General features: G+C 36.0%; 1 protein-coding gene across 1 annotated transcript in view; it reads right to left on the bottom strand.

Annotated features, from left to right (window-relative positions):
• Window positions 1-14,063, bottom strand: part of LOC149579658 (oligomeric golgi complex subunit) — a 56,931-nt gene extending 42,868 nt beyond the window's left edge. The window contains exons 1-4 of the mRNA XM_089786453.1: window positions 13,706-14,063; window positions 12,986-13,038; window positions 12,241-12,388; window positions 12,010-12,117 (exon numbers count right to left, since the gene is read on the bottom strand). Coding sequence (XP_089642579.1) covers window positions 12,010-12,117; window positions 12,241-12,388; window positions 12,986-13,038; window positions 13,706-13,921 — 525 coding nt within the window. The 5' untranslated portion in view covers window positions 13,922-14,063. The remainder of the gene's footprint in view (window positions 1-12,009; window positions 12,118-12,240; window positions 12,389-12,985; window positions 13,039-13,705) is intronic.
• Between the last annotated feature and the right edge of the window lie 4,421 nt (window positions 14,064-18,484).

Below are 18,484 nucleotides of genomic sequence, written 5' to 3'. Positions count from 1 at the left end.
GAGGATTGCACCAATACCTTCTCTTGATACATCGCATTGTAGTTTAAAGGATAGAGAAAATTCAGGAATGGCTAGTACAGAGCATGAACTCTTGGTCTTCTTGAGCTCTTTGAAAGCTTGTTGAGCTTGTTCATTCCACCCAAAAGCTCCCTTCTTGGTTCAATCTGTAAGTGGTGATGCTAGCTTTGAGAATCCTTTTACAAATCTTCGATAGTAGCTGCAAAGCCCTACAAAGCCCCTTAGTAGGGTCAAGGTCTTAGGTTTAGACCATTCCTTGATAGCTTCAATTTTTTCTTCGTCCAACTTACCCCTTGTTCACTGATTTTGTGACCTAAGTATAAGATTTCTTATAGGCCAAATTCACATTTTGAAGCTTTAGCATATAAAAATTCTTGCTCAAGAATTTCCAATAGTTCACCAATGTGTTTAAGGTGCTCTCCCTAGGTTATGTTGTATATAAGGATATCATCAAAAAATATTAGTATGAATTTTCTGAGTTGTTTCCTAAAGATATGATTCGTGCATGATTGAAATGTTGCAGGCACATTGGTTAACCCAAAGAGTAAAACCAAGAATTCAAAAAGTCCATAATGACATTGAAAGGCTTTTTATGGAATGACCTCCTTTCTCATCCTTATTTAATGGTATCCAAATCTTAAGTCTATTTTTGAGAAATATTTGGATCCATGCAACTCATCAATAAGTTCATCTACTCTAGGGATAGGATATCAATTTTTTATTGTATTTTTATTCAAAGCCCTACAATCGATACACATTCTCATTGTTCCATCCTTCTTTTTAACTAGTACCACTGAGGATGCAAAAGGGTTGGAGCTTGGTTGGATGTGACCCATTTATAGGAGTTCATTTATGGTTTTTTCTATTTCCTCTTTAAATTTTTGAGGGTGCCGATAGGATGTGGTGATTACCGGTTGTGCTCCTTTTTCCAATTCTATGATGTGCTCAAATCCTCTATTGGGGGGTAGTTTTGGAGGAATATCATCAAAAACCTTTTATGCTTTTTTAGAATTGGTTTAATATCGATGTGAACTGATTTTCCTTGCGGAATGGTTTTGTCAAGGATCATGCATTGTGCTGCCCAATCTCCTTATTCTTTCCTGAAAAATTTTCCTATTTTTTGCAAGAAATTACCTTCAAAGACCCATTGGGAAGTCCCTTTAATGTTATATCATCTCCTTTATACTGAAAGTGGATAGAGAGGTTGGGTAGGTCAAATGTAAAACAACCTAATGAGAATATCCAAGGGGTGCCCAATATTATGTCAGTATCCAAAGGCACTATATAAAAATTTCCTTTAATAGGATGTGTTCCTATTAATATTTCTAGTTGGGGGATCTTCCTTGTAAATTTAACTAGGGCTCCTATTGTTGTTTCTGTCGAAAATCCCTTGAACTCTTTGGTTTCTAACTTCCTCTGTCACCAACGATTCGCTTATAAAGTTGTGAGATGCCCCACTGTTGTAATGTCCCATTTGTTTGGAGGAATTAATTATAAAGTTATCCATTAAAAATATATATATTACAAGGTAACTTTATAAATTAAATAAAAAAAAGCTTCTAGAGGTTGCTGGAAGAAGCGGAGAAAAAATTTAAAAAATAAGGCCGACCTATCAAGGAAAATAGAATAAATAGGCATTTAGGGCTCATTGCCTATCATCGAGATTTATTATTGATTTTTGGTTATGTGCGTTGTGGAACCTAGGGTTTCTGCAAATAGTCAGAATTGGCCATTGAGAACGAAAACTCTCAATTGGTACGCAATTTTGAGGGTGTCAGAGATCACCTAAATTATTGCAGCTGTGGGAAGGATATTTCAATCCTTTTATTTGTGCTTAATTGCTGATTTGGAGTTTCCAGTGGAGTTGCACTTTCACCATATCATCTTCAGCAGTCAGTCTCCAGTATTTGATCAATCCAGGTTCTTCATTTCAATCTGTAGTTGCAACAAGTTCTCAATTGTAAAAAGCCAGTTAGGGTTTCTCTGTAATGTGCTATGTCATAATGTTTTGGTGCTGAAATTTGCCATATCATTTGTAAAAACATTTAGTTTTCATTGAATGAGTACATTGGCACTATTACTTCTTTTATTTCAGCAATATACTTTAGCCGTGCATTAAATTTAGGGTTTTGTTTAGTGGCCTATTGGTACGGGTCATTACAGTGGTATCAGAGCGGTTTCCTGCCAGCCTGATAGGGTTACCCAGCCACTATTTAATTTAGTTTACAAAGGAACCAGCATAACTAAGAATTTAGCTGAGAGACATTCTCAAAGTCCATCCAGAAGTGTGCGAAATGATGAGACTTTACAGCAACAGGAGAGGCTTCTACAGTCAATAGAGGCAAGTACACAGGCAATGATGGTTATGATGCAACATTTGATTGGGGAAAATAGGAGAAATAATCATAATTAGGATGATAGAAGCATAGCAGGATCACAACATAGGACACGGTTTGGAATAGCTGATAGACTCACACGTCCTACATTTAGAGAAGAAATTCCAGCACGCACACCTGATGCTATGATAACATATATTGTAGATGAACTCCGACAAGCGAGGAATGAGTGGGATTCATTACCAGAATATGTACGGGATGGATGGACATTTGACAAGTACCTGAACTATAGAGCTTGCCAAGCAGAAGCAAGTAGATAAACACAGTGAGTTGCAACAGGTCACCAACAAGTTGGTATTACCCACATTTGATGGCAGTGGAAAAATGACTACTCGTGCTTGGATTCATAAGGTGGATACTTTCCTATCTCTGAAGACTATGACAGAAATTGAAGCACTCAAGTATGCCACTTTACACTTAGATGGGGCAGCACATGATTGGTGGACACATGGCATGATAACATTGCAACACAATAAGGTAACCACTTATCAAGAGTTTGTGGATAGATTGATAGAAAGGTTTGATAAAAAAAATCCTGAAGTTTATTTTCGGGAGTTAGCCCAATTGAAACAGTCAGGAGGTTTAGAACAATTTATCAATGACTTCCAGAAGCTTGCAGTGATGGTGCCTGACATTTCAGAAAGGAGGCTAGTCATTTTATTCACAGAGGGACTAACTGAACCACTCAAGGGGTGGGTAAAGGCCTTTGATCCTCCTACATTACAGGAAGCCATGAAGAAAGCCCGCAGTATGGAACTTGTAGCTCCAGCAAACCGGTTTAGTTCAAAGAGTTCTTCATCATTTAGAGATAACAAAGGGGAATTCAGCAAGGGTAAAGAGAAGGTTAGTGACTCAAAAGACAAGCTAGCTACACCTTGTGATAAGAAAAAACTTAATGACCTGCGTAGGAAGAAGCTATGCTTCTTTTGCAAAGGTCCCTATGAGTTTGGTCATGATTGTCCCATGAAGCCTAAAGGGAAAGCTAACCGAGTGATGTGGGCTTATTATGAAGGTTCAGATTCAGACATCTCAGAGCAGCATCGTGAGGATCCTGATGAGGTAGAGGGTGAACAAGAGGTAGATAGTGCTGAGAAAAAAGAGGCTCCAGAGATACATTTACAAGAGGCACGTCTGTCTAGTATTCAAAGAGAGGGATCTTTCAGATTTCGAGGAGTCTTGGCAGGACAAAAGATTATTACTCTGTTGGATACAGGTGCCACGCATAATTTCATTGATGCACAATTTGTGGAGAGGCGTGGACTCATTATTGAGGAGTTTGAGGGACTGAGAGTTAAGGTAGTTGATGGATATACTCTTCGTTGTGATAGGATGGTGCGAGATCTACCTTTGCGCCTGAACAACTATGAGTTTAAGGCAAACTATCATGTGGTCAACATGGGTGACATGGACATAGTACTTGGGATGCAATGGCTACATTCTTTGAAGGAGGTTACCCTGAGATTGGAGGATATGGAGATACGATTCGTGGTGGATGGTAGGACTCATGTGCTAAAGGCTATCCACAATGGTGATGTTAGGACTGTCTCATTTAGGCGGTTGGAGAGATTAGCCAGGCATAATAATATAGAGTGGGCAGCAATATGTGCCTTGATGCCTACCCAGGGGGAGCAACATAAGACTGAATATCATCCAGATATTCAAAAATTGAGAATCAAGTATGTGAAGGTATTCAATGAGATTCCACCAGGCAGGCCACCAGACAGAGGTATTGAGCACATTATCGAGTTGGAGGAAGATGCTAAGCCTGTCATGATCACACCATACCGCCACCCAAAACGACTCAAAGATGAGATCGAGAGGACCATCAACGAGTTGCTAGCAATGGGACACATCAGACCAAGTAAGTCACCTTTTGCATCTTCTGTTGTTTTGGTAAAAAAGAAGGATGGAACTCTACGAATGTGTATTGATTATAGGGTGTTGAATAAGAGAACTATAAAGAACAAGTATCCCATCCCACGCATCGATGAGCTGATAGACGAATTGCATGGGGCTTGTTATTGCACAAAAATTGATTTGAGATCAGGCTATCACCAGATCAGAGTTCGAGAGCAGGATATTGAAAAAACTGCTTTCAAATGTCATTATGGGCATTTTGAGTTTGTAGTCATGCCTTCTGGTTTGACTAATGCACCTACCACTTTTCAATCCACTATGAACAAGGTCTTCCACCATCAGTTGAGGAAATTTGTGCTAGTGTTCTTTGATGATATTTTGATCTATAGCAGGACATGGCAAGAACATTTAGAGCACTTGGAGACAGTATTAAGCATTTTACAGAGCGAGTCCTTGTATGCCAAGGAGTCCAAATGTGATTTGGGGATGATAGAATTGTTGTATCTTGGACACATCATTAGTGCAGAAGGAGTGCGAATGGATCCTGAAAAGATCCGTGCTATTGTTGATTGGCCACCACCAGAGAACCTTACACAATTAAGCGGGTTCCTTGGTCTATGTGGATTCTATCGCAGGTTTGTTAGTGGCTACTCACGACATGCAGCGCTCATGACAGATTCGCTGAAGAAAGGGGCATTTGTGTGGACTCGGGAGGCGCAGGAGTGTTTTATGCAGTTCAAGGAAATAATGACTACATGCCCAGTATTAGCATTGCCTGATTTCACGAAGCCATTTGAGCTTCAATGTGATGCTTCTGGAGAGGGAGTTGGTGTTGTACTCATGCAGGAGAAGCATCCTATAGCCTATGAGAGTAGGAAACTCAGAGGGGCTGAGAGATCATTCAGTATATATGATAAGGAGATGTTGGCCATCATGCATACCTTGGCCAAATTCAAACAGTATCTTGTGGGCAGCAAATTTTGTATTAAAACCGATCATAATAGTTTGAAGCACCTTTTGGGACAGCGGGACCTGAATGATCGTCAGCAGAAGTGGGTAAGTTACAGGCATATGATTTTGATATCACATGTTAAGGGGACATAGAATATTGTTGCAGATGCTTTATCCCGTAGGCCACACCTCACTTCTATGATTCAGATATCAAAGGATTGGCAACACTTGATTGTAGCAAAATATGCCAAAGACACGTGGGCCTCTTCTATAGTGGAGGGGACAACAATCAACACCAGATACACTCTCATAGATGATTTGATCATTTACAAGAATAGGACTTACTTAGTCCCAGGATTGAAAGTGAAGTAGTTGATTTTTAGGGCATTCCATAATTCACCTACAGCAGGCCATCCTGAGTATTTCAAGACTTACAGGTTAGTACGGGAACGATTCACTTGGAAGGGACTTAAGGCTAATGTTTTGCAGTATATGCGTGAGTGTCACATTTGCCAGCAGAACAAACAAGAGCACACTTATCCAGCAGGGCTCCTACAGCCACTGCCTATTCCTGACTGGAAGTGGGAGTGCATCTCTATGGATTTTATTACAGGTTTGCCTAGGGCCCAAGGGCGTGATTGTATCTATGTGGTGGTGGATAGGCTGACAAAATATGCTCACTTCTTCCCTATCGCTACTACATACTCAACAACTCAGGTGGCAGAGGTCTTCTTCAGGGAGATTTTTAGATTACATGGTTTGTCTCGGAGCATTGTGAGTGACAAGGACAGCCGTTTCATGAGTCACTTTTGGCAAGAGATATTTCGGTTGTGTGGTACTGAGCTTACACCTAGTACCAGTTATCACCCACAAACTGATGGTCAAACAGAGATTGTAAACAAATGGGTGGAAGGGTATTTGAGGAATTATGTGGCAGATCAACAGCGAGCTTGGGTCAGATGGATATATCTCTGTGAGTATTGTTACAATACTACATATCATATGACTATACAAATGATACCCTTCATGGCACTTTACGGTTATGAGGCACCTAGTTTCTTAGATTTGTTGTTGGGAGACAGTCGAGTACCCCGTGCAGGTGGACTATTATAGGAAAGTAAGGATATAGTTGCTTCTCTCAGAGACAACATTGCTAGAGCTCAGAACCAGCAAAAACAGTATGCAGACAAGAAGAGGACTAAGCGTAGTTTTGAGGTAAATGATATGGTTTACCTCATGTTGCAGCCATATAAGCAGTCCACTCTCAAGAAGAGTGGTACAGAGAAACTCAAGCCACGCTATTATGGACCACTCAAGATCATCAAACGAGTTGGTGAGGTGGCTTATGAGTTGGAGCTTCCCACAGATAGCCGAGTGCACAATGTGTTTCATGTATCACACCTCAAAAAGGCGTTGGGTCAGAATGTGATGCCTTCTGCAGTATTACCTCCGTTGGATGATGAGGGGAAATTGATCTTAGTGCCAGAACCCATTCTGGATAGTAGAGAGAAGCAGTTTCACAGGAGAGTAATCAGAGAGTATCTAGTTAAGTGGAAAGATTTACCTATTGCAGATGCTACTTGGGAGGGAGAAGTGATTTTGCAGCATCCAGCATTAAGATTGCTTGAGGCCAAGCAATTTTAGGAGGGGCAGACCTGTAATGTCCCATTTTTTTGGAGGAATTAATTATAAAATTATCAATTAAAATATATATATATTACAAGGTAACTTTATAAATTAAATAAAAAAAAGCTTCTAGAGGTTGCTGGAAGAAGCGGAGAAAAAATTAAAAAGGGAGGCTGACCTATCAAGGAAAATAGAATAAATAGGCATTGAGGGCTCATTGCCTATCATCGAGATTTATTATTGATTTTTGGTTATGTGCGTGTGGAGCCTAAGGTTTCTGCAAATAGTCACAATTGGCCATTGAGAATGAAAACTCTCAATTGGTACGCAATTTTGAGGGTGTGAGAGATCACCTGAATTATTGCAGCTGTGGGAAGGATATTTCAGTCCTTTCATTTGTGCTTAATTGCTGATTTGGAGTTTCCAGTGGAGTTGCACTTTCACCATATCATCTTCAGCAGTCAGTCTCCAGTATTTGATCAATCCAAGTTCTTCATTTCAATCTGTAGTTGCAACAAGTTCTCAATTGTATACAGCCAGTTAGGGTTTCTCTGTAATGTGCTATGTCATAATGTTTTGGTGCTGAAATTTGCCATATCATTTGTAAAAACATTTGGTTTTCATTGAATGAATACATTGGCACTATTATTTCTTTTATTTCAGCAATATACTTTAGTTGTGCATTAAATTTAGGGTTTTGTTTAGTGGCCTATTGGTACGGGTCATTACAACTGTCCACTAGAGCAATAACTTTTTGTCCTTTAAGTGTTCCATTCATCCGATAAGGATGGTGCTTTGCTTTCCAAGAGGTGCTAGTAGCTAGGGTTACTTGTTCTTTGTCATCACATTCTTCATGCTTGGCTTTCTTTTTGGGTCTTTCCTCCTTAATTGGGGCTTCTTCAATTTGGTGGATCTGAATTTTGCACTTGTGCTCAGGCTGTCATTTCCTTTGCATTTTCGGCATGGGAAATATTCCTTCTTGCAGCATTGGTGTCCCCTCTCCCAAGGCTCCTGGCATTTATAACATAAATTTTTCTTTTTATATTCTTCTTTGGTATGGTCACCTTTGTGTTCCTTCTTTTGGAAGGATTTAACATTATTGCTTGCGCTCTTGTGGTTGGTTGTTGATTTCTCAAAGTTTAGAGCAATATCTATTGCATCATCCAAAGTAGTTTGTTTGAAAGCAAACACTAGTCCTTTGATTGAATCTTTCAATCCTTCTACGAATAAGTATGCTAATTTTTCATCATCTAGTCCATCTACTGCATTAGATATATCCTGAAAGCTTTGGGTGTATTCATTCACTGACCTTGTTTGCCTTTGTTGAGTTAACTCTCTAAAGTAACTTTGGGGGTGTCTACAGTCAAATCTTTTAATCAGCTTCTGTGATAATTTTCATAGGAAGTGATATTTTCATATCCTTGAGTACGAACACCATGTCACCACCAACCATATGCTGCTTTCTCCAAGTGGAGGGTGGCGAATTGGATTGCATCCATTTCTGTCATGGGGTTGAGATTCAGAAATGTGTTTAACTTTTCCAACCATTCTTGTGCTGTGATTTTGCCTGATCCATCAAAGTTTGGAATAGTGACTTTGTTAGTTTTGTACTTTAGGGTTTATTGGGTATTTATTTCTCTCTACTAGGAGTTCCTAATCTTTCAGCTTCACGGTACTCTCTTAAAGATACAGTCCTCCTTACTTCAGGATTTAATTTTGAGTAAACTTATGCCGATTCCTCAGTGTTGCAAGGGAAGTGATTTGTTTTTGCTTCTATTATAATGTTTTGGTGGGGTAAGAAGGAGGGTTTCTTAACTTGAGGGGTATAAGTTCGGCTGTTATTTTCTATGTGATTTGTTCTTGCATCCGTTCCTCCAGAATTTTGAAGGTCATTTATGGAGTTATTCACATGTTTCAATTTCCTCATGAGCTCTAGGGCCGTTTCATTTTGCTCCATTGATGTTTTGGATGTCATTTCCATGAATGTTCTCAGTTCATTGTCATTTGTTCCCCCATGGTGCTGTTTGATTTTTCTTTGTTTCTTCCCCTTTCCACAGCTCTTTGGTCTATCTGAATATTTTGCATTAACTTTCTTTTACAGGTTGGCAGGAATCCTGCTTTGATACCAATTGTAATGTCCCCTAGTTAGTTGTCTATAAATGTATTAAGTAATCAAGGAATACCTACTTGGAATTAGACTATTATAATTACAGCACAGAATTAGAAGAATATAGGATCATAGAAGATTATTTGATCCAACATCAATAGCTCTCCTCAAGGTTTATATGGATCCAAGCCCATGATCCCATCTTGGAATGACCTCAAGGCAGCTTGATCCCATATTGGTCAATCCTCAAGGCAACAATAGGGACAATGATCTTACCCATCTCGGAGTGAACTATCAAGTGGATTAAACAGGTTGATCCACATCCCATTCTTCTAATTCAGTATTCTGGTGACTGTGATATTGTATTCTAATTCAATATTAGAATGTGGGACACTTGCCTTAATAATTCTGGGATGGTTTACTGTTTAAAGCTTCTGTAGATGCAGTCATATTTGTCCTTGCTATATCCCAGTGTGTATGATATCTGTAGGACAGACTTAACTGTTGACGGCTCTCACAGAGCCTATTCTATCTATGACTGCAGAATGTTGCAGAACGTTGATTCCACTTTCCTGTTTGATGATTTCTTGGTATCCTCGTTCTTTGTTTTATACTTGCCATTCTTACTCCATACAACTCAGGAGAAAGTCCCAACCCTTCGTTGTGGTGCTTGTTCGTCAGTAAATGATCCAAATATTAAATGTTTAATCCTGCCAACATCGACTTGGTTAACTCATCCATTACCCATCTGTCGCAGTGTTTGCTTGTCGGGGACTTGATTTGTCATCGTGTGTACTATTACTGTCTGAGTGGAGTGTGGATAACATGGTGTATTATCGGGTCTTAGTTTCAATATTTCTTGACTATGGATTCTGGGTTACAAATATTATAATTCAGAGCTTATAATTTTATCAATAATAATTGTATTAGTTTGGACTATGAAGTCCAATTACTTGAAAGTTTGTTTATTACATAACAAAGTTATTTATTTATTTATTTATTCATCATTTTATGTATTTAAGTATTAATGGTCAATCTATTTGTTTATTCTTTAATAATGAAATTCATTAAATATAAATAAAAAATGAAATCTATTTATCTATCAGATAATAATAAAAATTCTTACTATAGATAGGGGGAGAATATTACATCTATATCATGGATGTAAGGCAGCTATTCACAGTGACTGCTTCAGATATTACGAGATTTACTTATTCTTGTATTTTTTGTATCAGACTGTGATAGTAATCTGTGAGATTCATTTGTATGTTGTGCATACTGTAGATACTATGCAGTTTATGCCCGTACTGTTATAAGGATGCTATTGTTGAATGTTAAAGAGTTAACAATCCAGTTTAGACTATCTCCTGAATAAGCTTGAGAAATTGTATTCTGTTTGAATTTTTCAATAAGAAGATCAAATTTTGGTGTGGCTGGGTTTTTCACCCTCAAGTGGAGGGTTTTCCAAGGATATATAATTGTGCATTTTTTTTCTTTTCTGATCTTGTGTTTCAAAATATTGCATTTAAAGTCTTCTGGTTCAAAATTTCACTAAGCCCACACATGAAGCCTCCATGTCAACTAATGGTAGCTGTAGATTGGGTTTGAATGCACACAACCATACCATTTATTTAAAATTAACAGAGTATTCTATGCTGTGAGCTGGTACAACTCACAAAAGATAACCCCTAGAAAATGCTTTCCTTTAGTAATTAGATCCTTGGAAGCACAAAGGAGGCTCTTGATCATGTGTTTGCTTGTCGGGGACTTGATTTGTCATCGTGCATATTATTACTGTCTGAGTGGAGTGTGGATGACATTGTGTATTATCGGGTCTTAGTTTCAATGTTTCTTGACTATGGATTCTGGGTTACAAATATTATAATTCAGAGTTTATAATTTTATCAATAATAATTGTATTAGTTTGGACAATGAAGTCCAATTACTTCGAAGTTTGTTTATTAAATAACAAAGTTATTTATGAATTTATTTATTTATTTATTCATCATTTTATGTATTTAAATATTAATGGTCAATCTATTTGTTTATTCTTTAATAATGAAATTCATTAAATATAAGTAAAAAATGAAATCTATTTATCTATCAGATAATAATAAAAATTCTTATTATAGATAGGGGGGTATATTACATCTATATCATGGATGTAAGGCAGCTATTCACAGTGACTGCTTCAGATATTACGAGATTTACTTATTCTTGTATTTTTTGTATCAGACTGTGATAGTAATCTGTGAAATTCATTTTTATGCTGTGCGTACTGTAGATAGTTTATGCTCGTACTGTTATAAGGATGCTATTGTTGAATGTTAAAGAGTTAACAATCCAGTTTAGACTATCTCCTGAATAAGCTTGAGAAAATGCATTCTGTTTGAATTTTTCAATAAAAATATCAAATTTTGGTGTGGCTGGGTTTTTCACCCTCAAGTGGAGGGTTTTCCAAGGATATATAATTGTGCATTTTTTTCCTTTTCTAATCTTGTGTTTCAAAATATTGCATTTATAGTCTTCTGGTTCAAAATTTCACAAAGCCCACACAGGATGCCCTCCTATCAACCAATGGTAGCTGTAGATTGGGTTTGAATGCACAGAACCATACCGTTTATTTAAAATTAACAGAGTATTCTATGCTGTATGGTGGTACAACTCACAAAAGATAACCCCTAGAAAATGCTTTCCTTTAGTAATTAGATCCTTGGAAGCACAAAGGAGGCTCTTGATCATGTCGAGATTCATGGAAGTAACTGTTTTCTAAAATAATTTCAATTTAGCACCAACATTTCCTCCTCCCAACTATACATCAAGGGAGAAAAATGTGCCCTTTTCAGATTCCATTGAAAACATCATTCCTCAACTTACCAAATAAGGAGGACTAGCATAAAGAATTAGGGTGTGATATACTGATAAAATTTAGCATTATAATTCGTGACAATGATAGAAAAAAAGGTGTGTGTGCACATTAATACAATTTCTCCAAACCAAAATGTCGCACGCAAGATATGAAAAATAAACATAGAAGGAGAAAGAACTCATTACTTGATGATGTGTCCTGAGCAACATTTTACAATTATTATGAATTTCTTGCACACGTGCAAGTGCTTTGAAAAAGTTTTCATTTAGCTCTTCTTCCCTCAAAGCATTGACCTGCAGCAACAAATAACCAATTGCATAGCACATTTAGTTTCACTTAAATTTAATTTTCCAGTCAAGATTTTAGAATACAGCTGAATCACATGACTTTTGAATTTTTCCCAGCTATACACCAACCTCTTCTGGTGAAAGTTGATAATCACGAAGAAAGCAAGATACAATCTCTTGACGCTGCGTGGTGCTCTCAAGCTCTTGCTTGAGCCTCTCTGTTGTTGTAATAATATCCCCTGTAGAAGCACTGCAGGTATCCAGAGCTTTACCAATCCTGTCAATGTACCCATAGCCAACAATGAATATCCCATTTTGTGAAGAAACAAGCAAATAAGTGAGCATCATTAGTCCATAATTGCTGGATAGCATTCTGCCTTTAAAATGTGTCCCAAATGCAGTGCTCTGGTTTAAAATATGTACATGCTTAAACTTCAAATAAAGAATAATTAGCTAATCTATAAGTCAACTGCAAACAAAAATACTATACTTTTTAGAATCAGTGGAACTAAGCCGTACACAACTGTCGATATGAAGACCAAATCAACACAAATATGTTTAGGCAAATCACAGTAGCTTTAAATCCTAGGAATAGGTTCTTGAAGTAAATTTTCTAGGTTCTCGAAGTAAATTTTCGGCAGAGAACTAAATAGATCATATTCGCAGACTTGACGGACTGTGAAAGCATTGGTTTATTAGACAGACTTTAAACAGTGCCAAAAACCAGCAACGCTACCTACATAATCAAGCTTATTTAAGTATAATCCATCATATGTATGAATGAACAACCATCAAATCCACATTCGTTTTTAAAACTAAACTTCAAATGCTAAACATAAAATAATACAAGAAAGCTTCAATGACGAGCGAATACTTTTCACAGCATTCGGCCAAACCAGCAATTTCTTGTTCAACCGCATCCAAAGCCTGCACAATAGAACGGTGGAAATAAAACTGAATTAATATTATTCAGAAAGACACGAACAGCTAAAACTCTAGGGATATTAATCTATATAAACTTTATATAAAGATAGACGGTCCAAGTCAAATAATATCTAATATAGAACAAACTAAAGGGTTGATTAAATTATAGAGTTGACAATTGGGAGGAGCCAAACGAAAGAGCATTTATTAATACTTCCAAGTTCAGAATCCCCGGAAGCATGTTAGGAGTTAAATTTCGTAAATTACTGCATCAATCCTGGGTGTAAGAACATCTCGACCAACAAGACTAAGTACAATTTCAATTTGGCAGAATGATATCGCTCAGTGTGAGCATCTAAGCTCAGACAACCCCTTTTCAGTTAAAAATGAGGCTTCACAAAACAGGATTAAAAAATACAGTATGGTTTTATTCTTTATTACTTAAGCTATCATGCAATCATTCCTAGATGTAGCAAATGGCATTCACATTATATAATTCATTCGGCATTCTGTCTTATAGAAGAATTACTAAAGCGCCATGATGAATATCTCTAGCCGCGAAACATAAATAAGCTTAATCTGCTTTCAAACTCACAAATCTGCAGATGTTTTAGATCTGAACCCGATATCTACAGCATTTGTACAAATTAAAGGGAACTACATTGCTTACTTTCTGGGCGGACTCTGATGCGGCGAGAAATTCATCGTTGATGGCGAGAGCCCTTTTTTCAATGGTGGATCTGAGGTTTCTTCTCGCCTGCTGAGTATTGTTTGTGTAGAATGTTGATAATGTGTTCAGAGAGGCCAGCAGATCAGGAGAATCTGTGCGTGATTCGAGAACCTTCTTCAGCTTACGAGATAGACCTGGTGCCAATTGTACCGCCATGATTCGAACCCTCGATCTACTTCGATTCACTCGGCTCTCTGCATATTAGGAAGAGGAATAAATATGTCCGTGGGTTTTCGTGCTTTTGGGGTCACATGGAGTGATGAACATCACGTTTTAAGGGCCAATTATCATTTTGTATGGACAAATGCTAAGAGTTGTCTCTAATATTTTTACTAACTATTGTTTGTTTATCACATGTAAAGGGTCTTTCACAAAATGAGTAAATTAAACAAGGACTCAAAGCGTCAAAGTTTCTGCCTAAGTATAGTTTTTGTATATGATAAATAGCAATTTAGATAATGTTTTATACATTGGATATGCAATAGGGTAAAGCATGTTGTGCACTTTTCCATTGTATTTCAGTAATAGTTTACATTAACGAAGCATCTACTCAATCATGTTATACAACTTCATAGAACAAAAGTATGTCTTATAGCATATCAATGCATATACATTATTTCATTATACATATATGATAGAGAGAATGTACTTGCATGTGAGACTCATGCATATACATTGTTTGTTTACACACTTTACTTTATATTGACTAGTATCTTTTGTAACTATCATTATTTATAGCTTGATATATCTTTATAGCTATCCATGATACCTGCAAATTCTATTTTGTGCATGTTAGTATATTGTAATTGTCTCATTGCTTTTTATATTTTGAATAAATGCTAATTTGTGAGTAGTCATATTTACCTTTTGTTGTCAGAAATTGTTCAATCTCCATTTGTCACAACATGATTGATGGCATTGTTTTGGTTTAATGTGAACTGGCCTTTCATGGTGAAATCTCAAAGGATGAAGATGAACTTTGACTTGTGTTGTGTGTAGTCCTCAACTTTTGTGTCTTTCAAGCTTGGTAGCAATTGTTCAACAATGCACTTGTCTATTGAACAGTGGATGATTTGTTTGTTTTCAGTTGTGATGATAGTCTTTAGGTATAATGAATATACATATGGAACCTCTTGATTGCATCTGTTGCAGCGAGCTGTTTTCTCTTCTAGTTTTCCACAATCCTCAAATTTTAAATTGCATTTTGTAGCAATGTATTCAAGGCATCCAATGTTCTCTTATCTTTTAGTGTGCAGATATATGTAGCAACCCCTATGCGAAATGTTTTGTCCATGTCGTTCCGTCGTACAATGTTTCTAGACAACATTGCAGGAGTTTCACCTCTTTGTAATTGGATTGCTATTTGCATGGATTCTTCTTAGAATGTAGAATTGATTTGGAGCTGGTCATTGACAATAGATATTTATTTTCTACTTTTAGAACTCTGTATTCAATAGAAATATGACTACTGTAAATGTTGCATAGAAAAAAGGGGTGTTTAGTGTGCTTTTTACCTATACTTTGTCATCATCATTATTTCCATATTTTATGTCAAGAACATATTGAGAGCCTGTCTGTCGTCTTGCAATTACTAATGCACCTATTGTACCAATGGCATAGGTAGTTGTGCTTGTGAGTAGTTGTTTGATTTTGGTGCTTGGTATGAATTTTTATTATTGGCAAAGTCACGGTATGGTTTCAATTGTGCTTGAATCTTGGAGCTTTAATATGAATTCTGAATCTCCACGGTCAAAAGTTGTTTTCTGTCCTATTCCAAATTCTGACACTATAATGGATGTTCCTAGAACTATCTTTTTTTTGTACTCTTGTGCTAGGTTCCCTGTTACATTTAAAGTTATTATCATTTCTCCTTTAAAGTCTGTCAAATCTGCACGTAGCACCTCTCATGTTTTGTTTTCTCTATCCAGTGTTGCTATATATACAACAAGTGTGTCTCCTTCAAAAGTATTTCCTGTTTTTCTTGCATTCAAGCCCTCAATTGATATTGCATTGGGGTTTCCTAATTTTGACCTACATAAAGTATTATGGTGTTAGTCTAGTATTGTAGTGGTTTGATATTTAACATTTCTTCAAATACTATAAATTCATGTATTAATTGATCATTTTTTATGTAAGAATTCATGTTATTGGAGATGAGAAAAGCTCTATACCTTTTTGTTGTTTGCTCTTGCTTGACATGTGTTCCCTTTCCTATTCTTTTACTTCCTTCCATTATTGTGCTGCACAAAAATGTAGAACATTGAAATATATACCATTAAATTAGAGTTGTTGTCTTTGATACATAAAACTCTTAGGTATGAGATGTATTTGCATTCTTGTCTGTGTTGTTCTATTTAATTTTGTGTTTGATTGTATATGTATTAGTAATCTAGAGTGGGGTATGGAACCTTATGAATGTAGCAAGATGATCAGTCCAGTATGCTTCCGCTTTGTAACAACAACATATATTACTTGAGTTTGTCCATATGTGATCAATTGATGGGTTGTATACATTTTGTGTTTTTTCTGCGATGTAAGTCATGTTATAGTATTGCATATACTTTTCAAGATTTTCTTTCTTACCATTTTTTGTTGACATATCAATATTGAAATCTCCTACAATATATAGATTAGTCATTGGTTTGACATATGCGATGACTTGTTGAACTATAGTGGCATATTCTTCAATGGGTGTGTTAGGTCTTGCATAAAGATTACATATATTTAGTTCATTTCTTTTGATCAAAGTTGTTATTGTAATAGATTCTATATTTTTTGTATTTTTTTTCTTTATCTTTGAAACGACTAGGGTTTTGTTGGCTAGTGTCATTATACCATGTATGTAGTATGCATTGAAATTGTTGAAATGTTGGAATTCATCATTTATTTTGGGGATTTGCATGTGTACTTCTTGAATGCAGATGATGTCAGATGACATTATATCATAGTCATTAGTTATGTCGTTTATGTGAGGCTATAAACTACGTGTGTTTAGTGTGCACAATAGCATAGATGGTGTGTCATGAGAACATGTATCATCATTCTCGAATTGCCATTTTGCACTTGATTGTAAGCGGGACATTTCATGATGTATTCTCTCTTTGATTTTAAATTTTTTTGGTGTCAGAGGTTTTAATAGGAATAATGAGTCAATTGTTTTAGTTTGTGATAGTACCACCTTGGTTTTCTTATCACTTGTACATATTTGCACAATGTTTATTTTCTACATGTGGATATTTCTTTCCTGCATGACAAGATGCATCTTTTCAGTATATTATTTTAAGTTGTCTTAGATTATTTACTTTGATTTTTCTATTCTTTAAAATTACACTTACCATAAGAAACTATAGTATACATTGCAATATTTAGTCTCATTTATTTGCAAGCATATAGTATAGAACAAATTAACTTTCATAGAATGATTTAGATTTAGACTATGGTTGTCATGACAAGACAACTGTACTTCCACATTGATATTTTTATACAAGAAGAATTGCATACACTATTTGACAATGATGAATGTAACCTGAAGACATGTAGGCAATACAAAAACTTGTACTTCTTATCTCTTCTACTATTGCATATTAAAAAAGGATATATTATGATACTAGACTAAAAAACACATAACATATTGCATCGTTAGAATTCTTTGATTAAATATTCAACAAACAAAATACTAATAGAGAACAGAAGTAGCAAATACATTGATACTCGTCTTGTTGTTTTCTCATATCTTCATGTTATCTTTATGCTATTTTCAGCTTTTCTTTTCACATTGCCACCACAATAGTAAATAGTCGTTGATGAAGTTCTCATTTATTCACAAGTATCTAGTATGGAACAATTTAACTTTCATGGATGATTTAGATTTTGACTATGGTTGTCATGTCAAGAAAAATGTACTTTCACATTGAAATATTTCTAGAGAAATAATTGCATACACTATTTGACAATAATAAATGTAACTTCAACACATGTAGGCAGTACAAAAACTTATACTTCTTATCTCTCCTAGCATCACATACTGTAAAAAACATATATTATGAGAAAATACATAACATCTTGCATCATTAGAATTCCTTGATGAAATGTTCAAAAAACATAACGCTAATAGAAAACACAAGTAATAAATGTAAACATTGATACTTCTATTTTTCTTTGGTCATGTCTCCACGTTATCTTTATGTTTTTCTTATCTTTCCTCTTCAGATCACCACCAGAATATTAAACAGTCATCAGTGAAGTAAAGAAAGATGCTTATACAAAACACAAGTATCAAATACAAAAATTGCTACTATTCTTTTCTTCAATCATGTCTATATTCTATCTTTATCCTTTTTTCACCTTCTCTTCACATCTCCACATCAAATATGATATGTTATGTCATCAATCAATAGAAATAATATTAAGATTGCTCTATGTCTATACCATTTGAATCATAATTTCAATGGTGAAGCTCAATGACACTCTTATCACTTAGACAATGGCTTTGAGGACCTGTGTTTTCTAATGTCACATAGAAACTGGAGAAGTCAAATGTGTCATGGTTAATACCATGCATGTCTATATTGTTAGGATTGGTAGCAAGGTTGTTTGGAAATGAAGGAAAATTTTCATTGGGAACATTACTAGCATATTCTTCTATAATTGGATTCATGTTGAGAATTGCAGAATTCCATTTTTCTTGAGACATGTGCATGGGGGAAACATCTTGTTCCA

Source organism: Cupressus sempervirens, chromosome 1, assembly GCF_028749045.1.
Source record: "Cupressus sempervirens isolate cs-2001-9-10 chromosome 1, ASM2874904v1, whole genome shotgun sequence".
Lineage (NCBI taxonomy): Eukaryota > Viridiplantae > Streptophyta > Pinopsida > Cupressales > Cupressaceae > Cupressus > Cupressus sempervirens.
The sequence above is the reverse complement of the archived record's forward strand: the minus strand, read 5'-3'. Positions and strand labels throughout refer to the sequence as shown.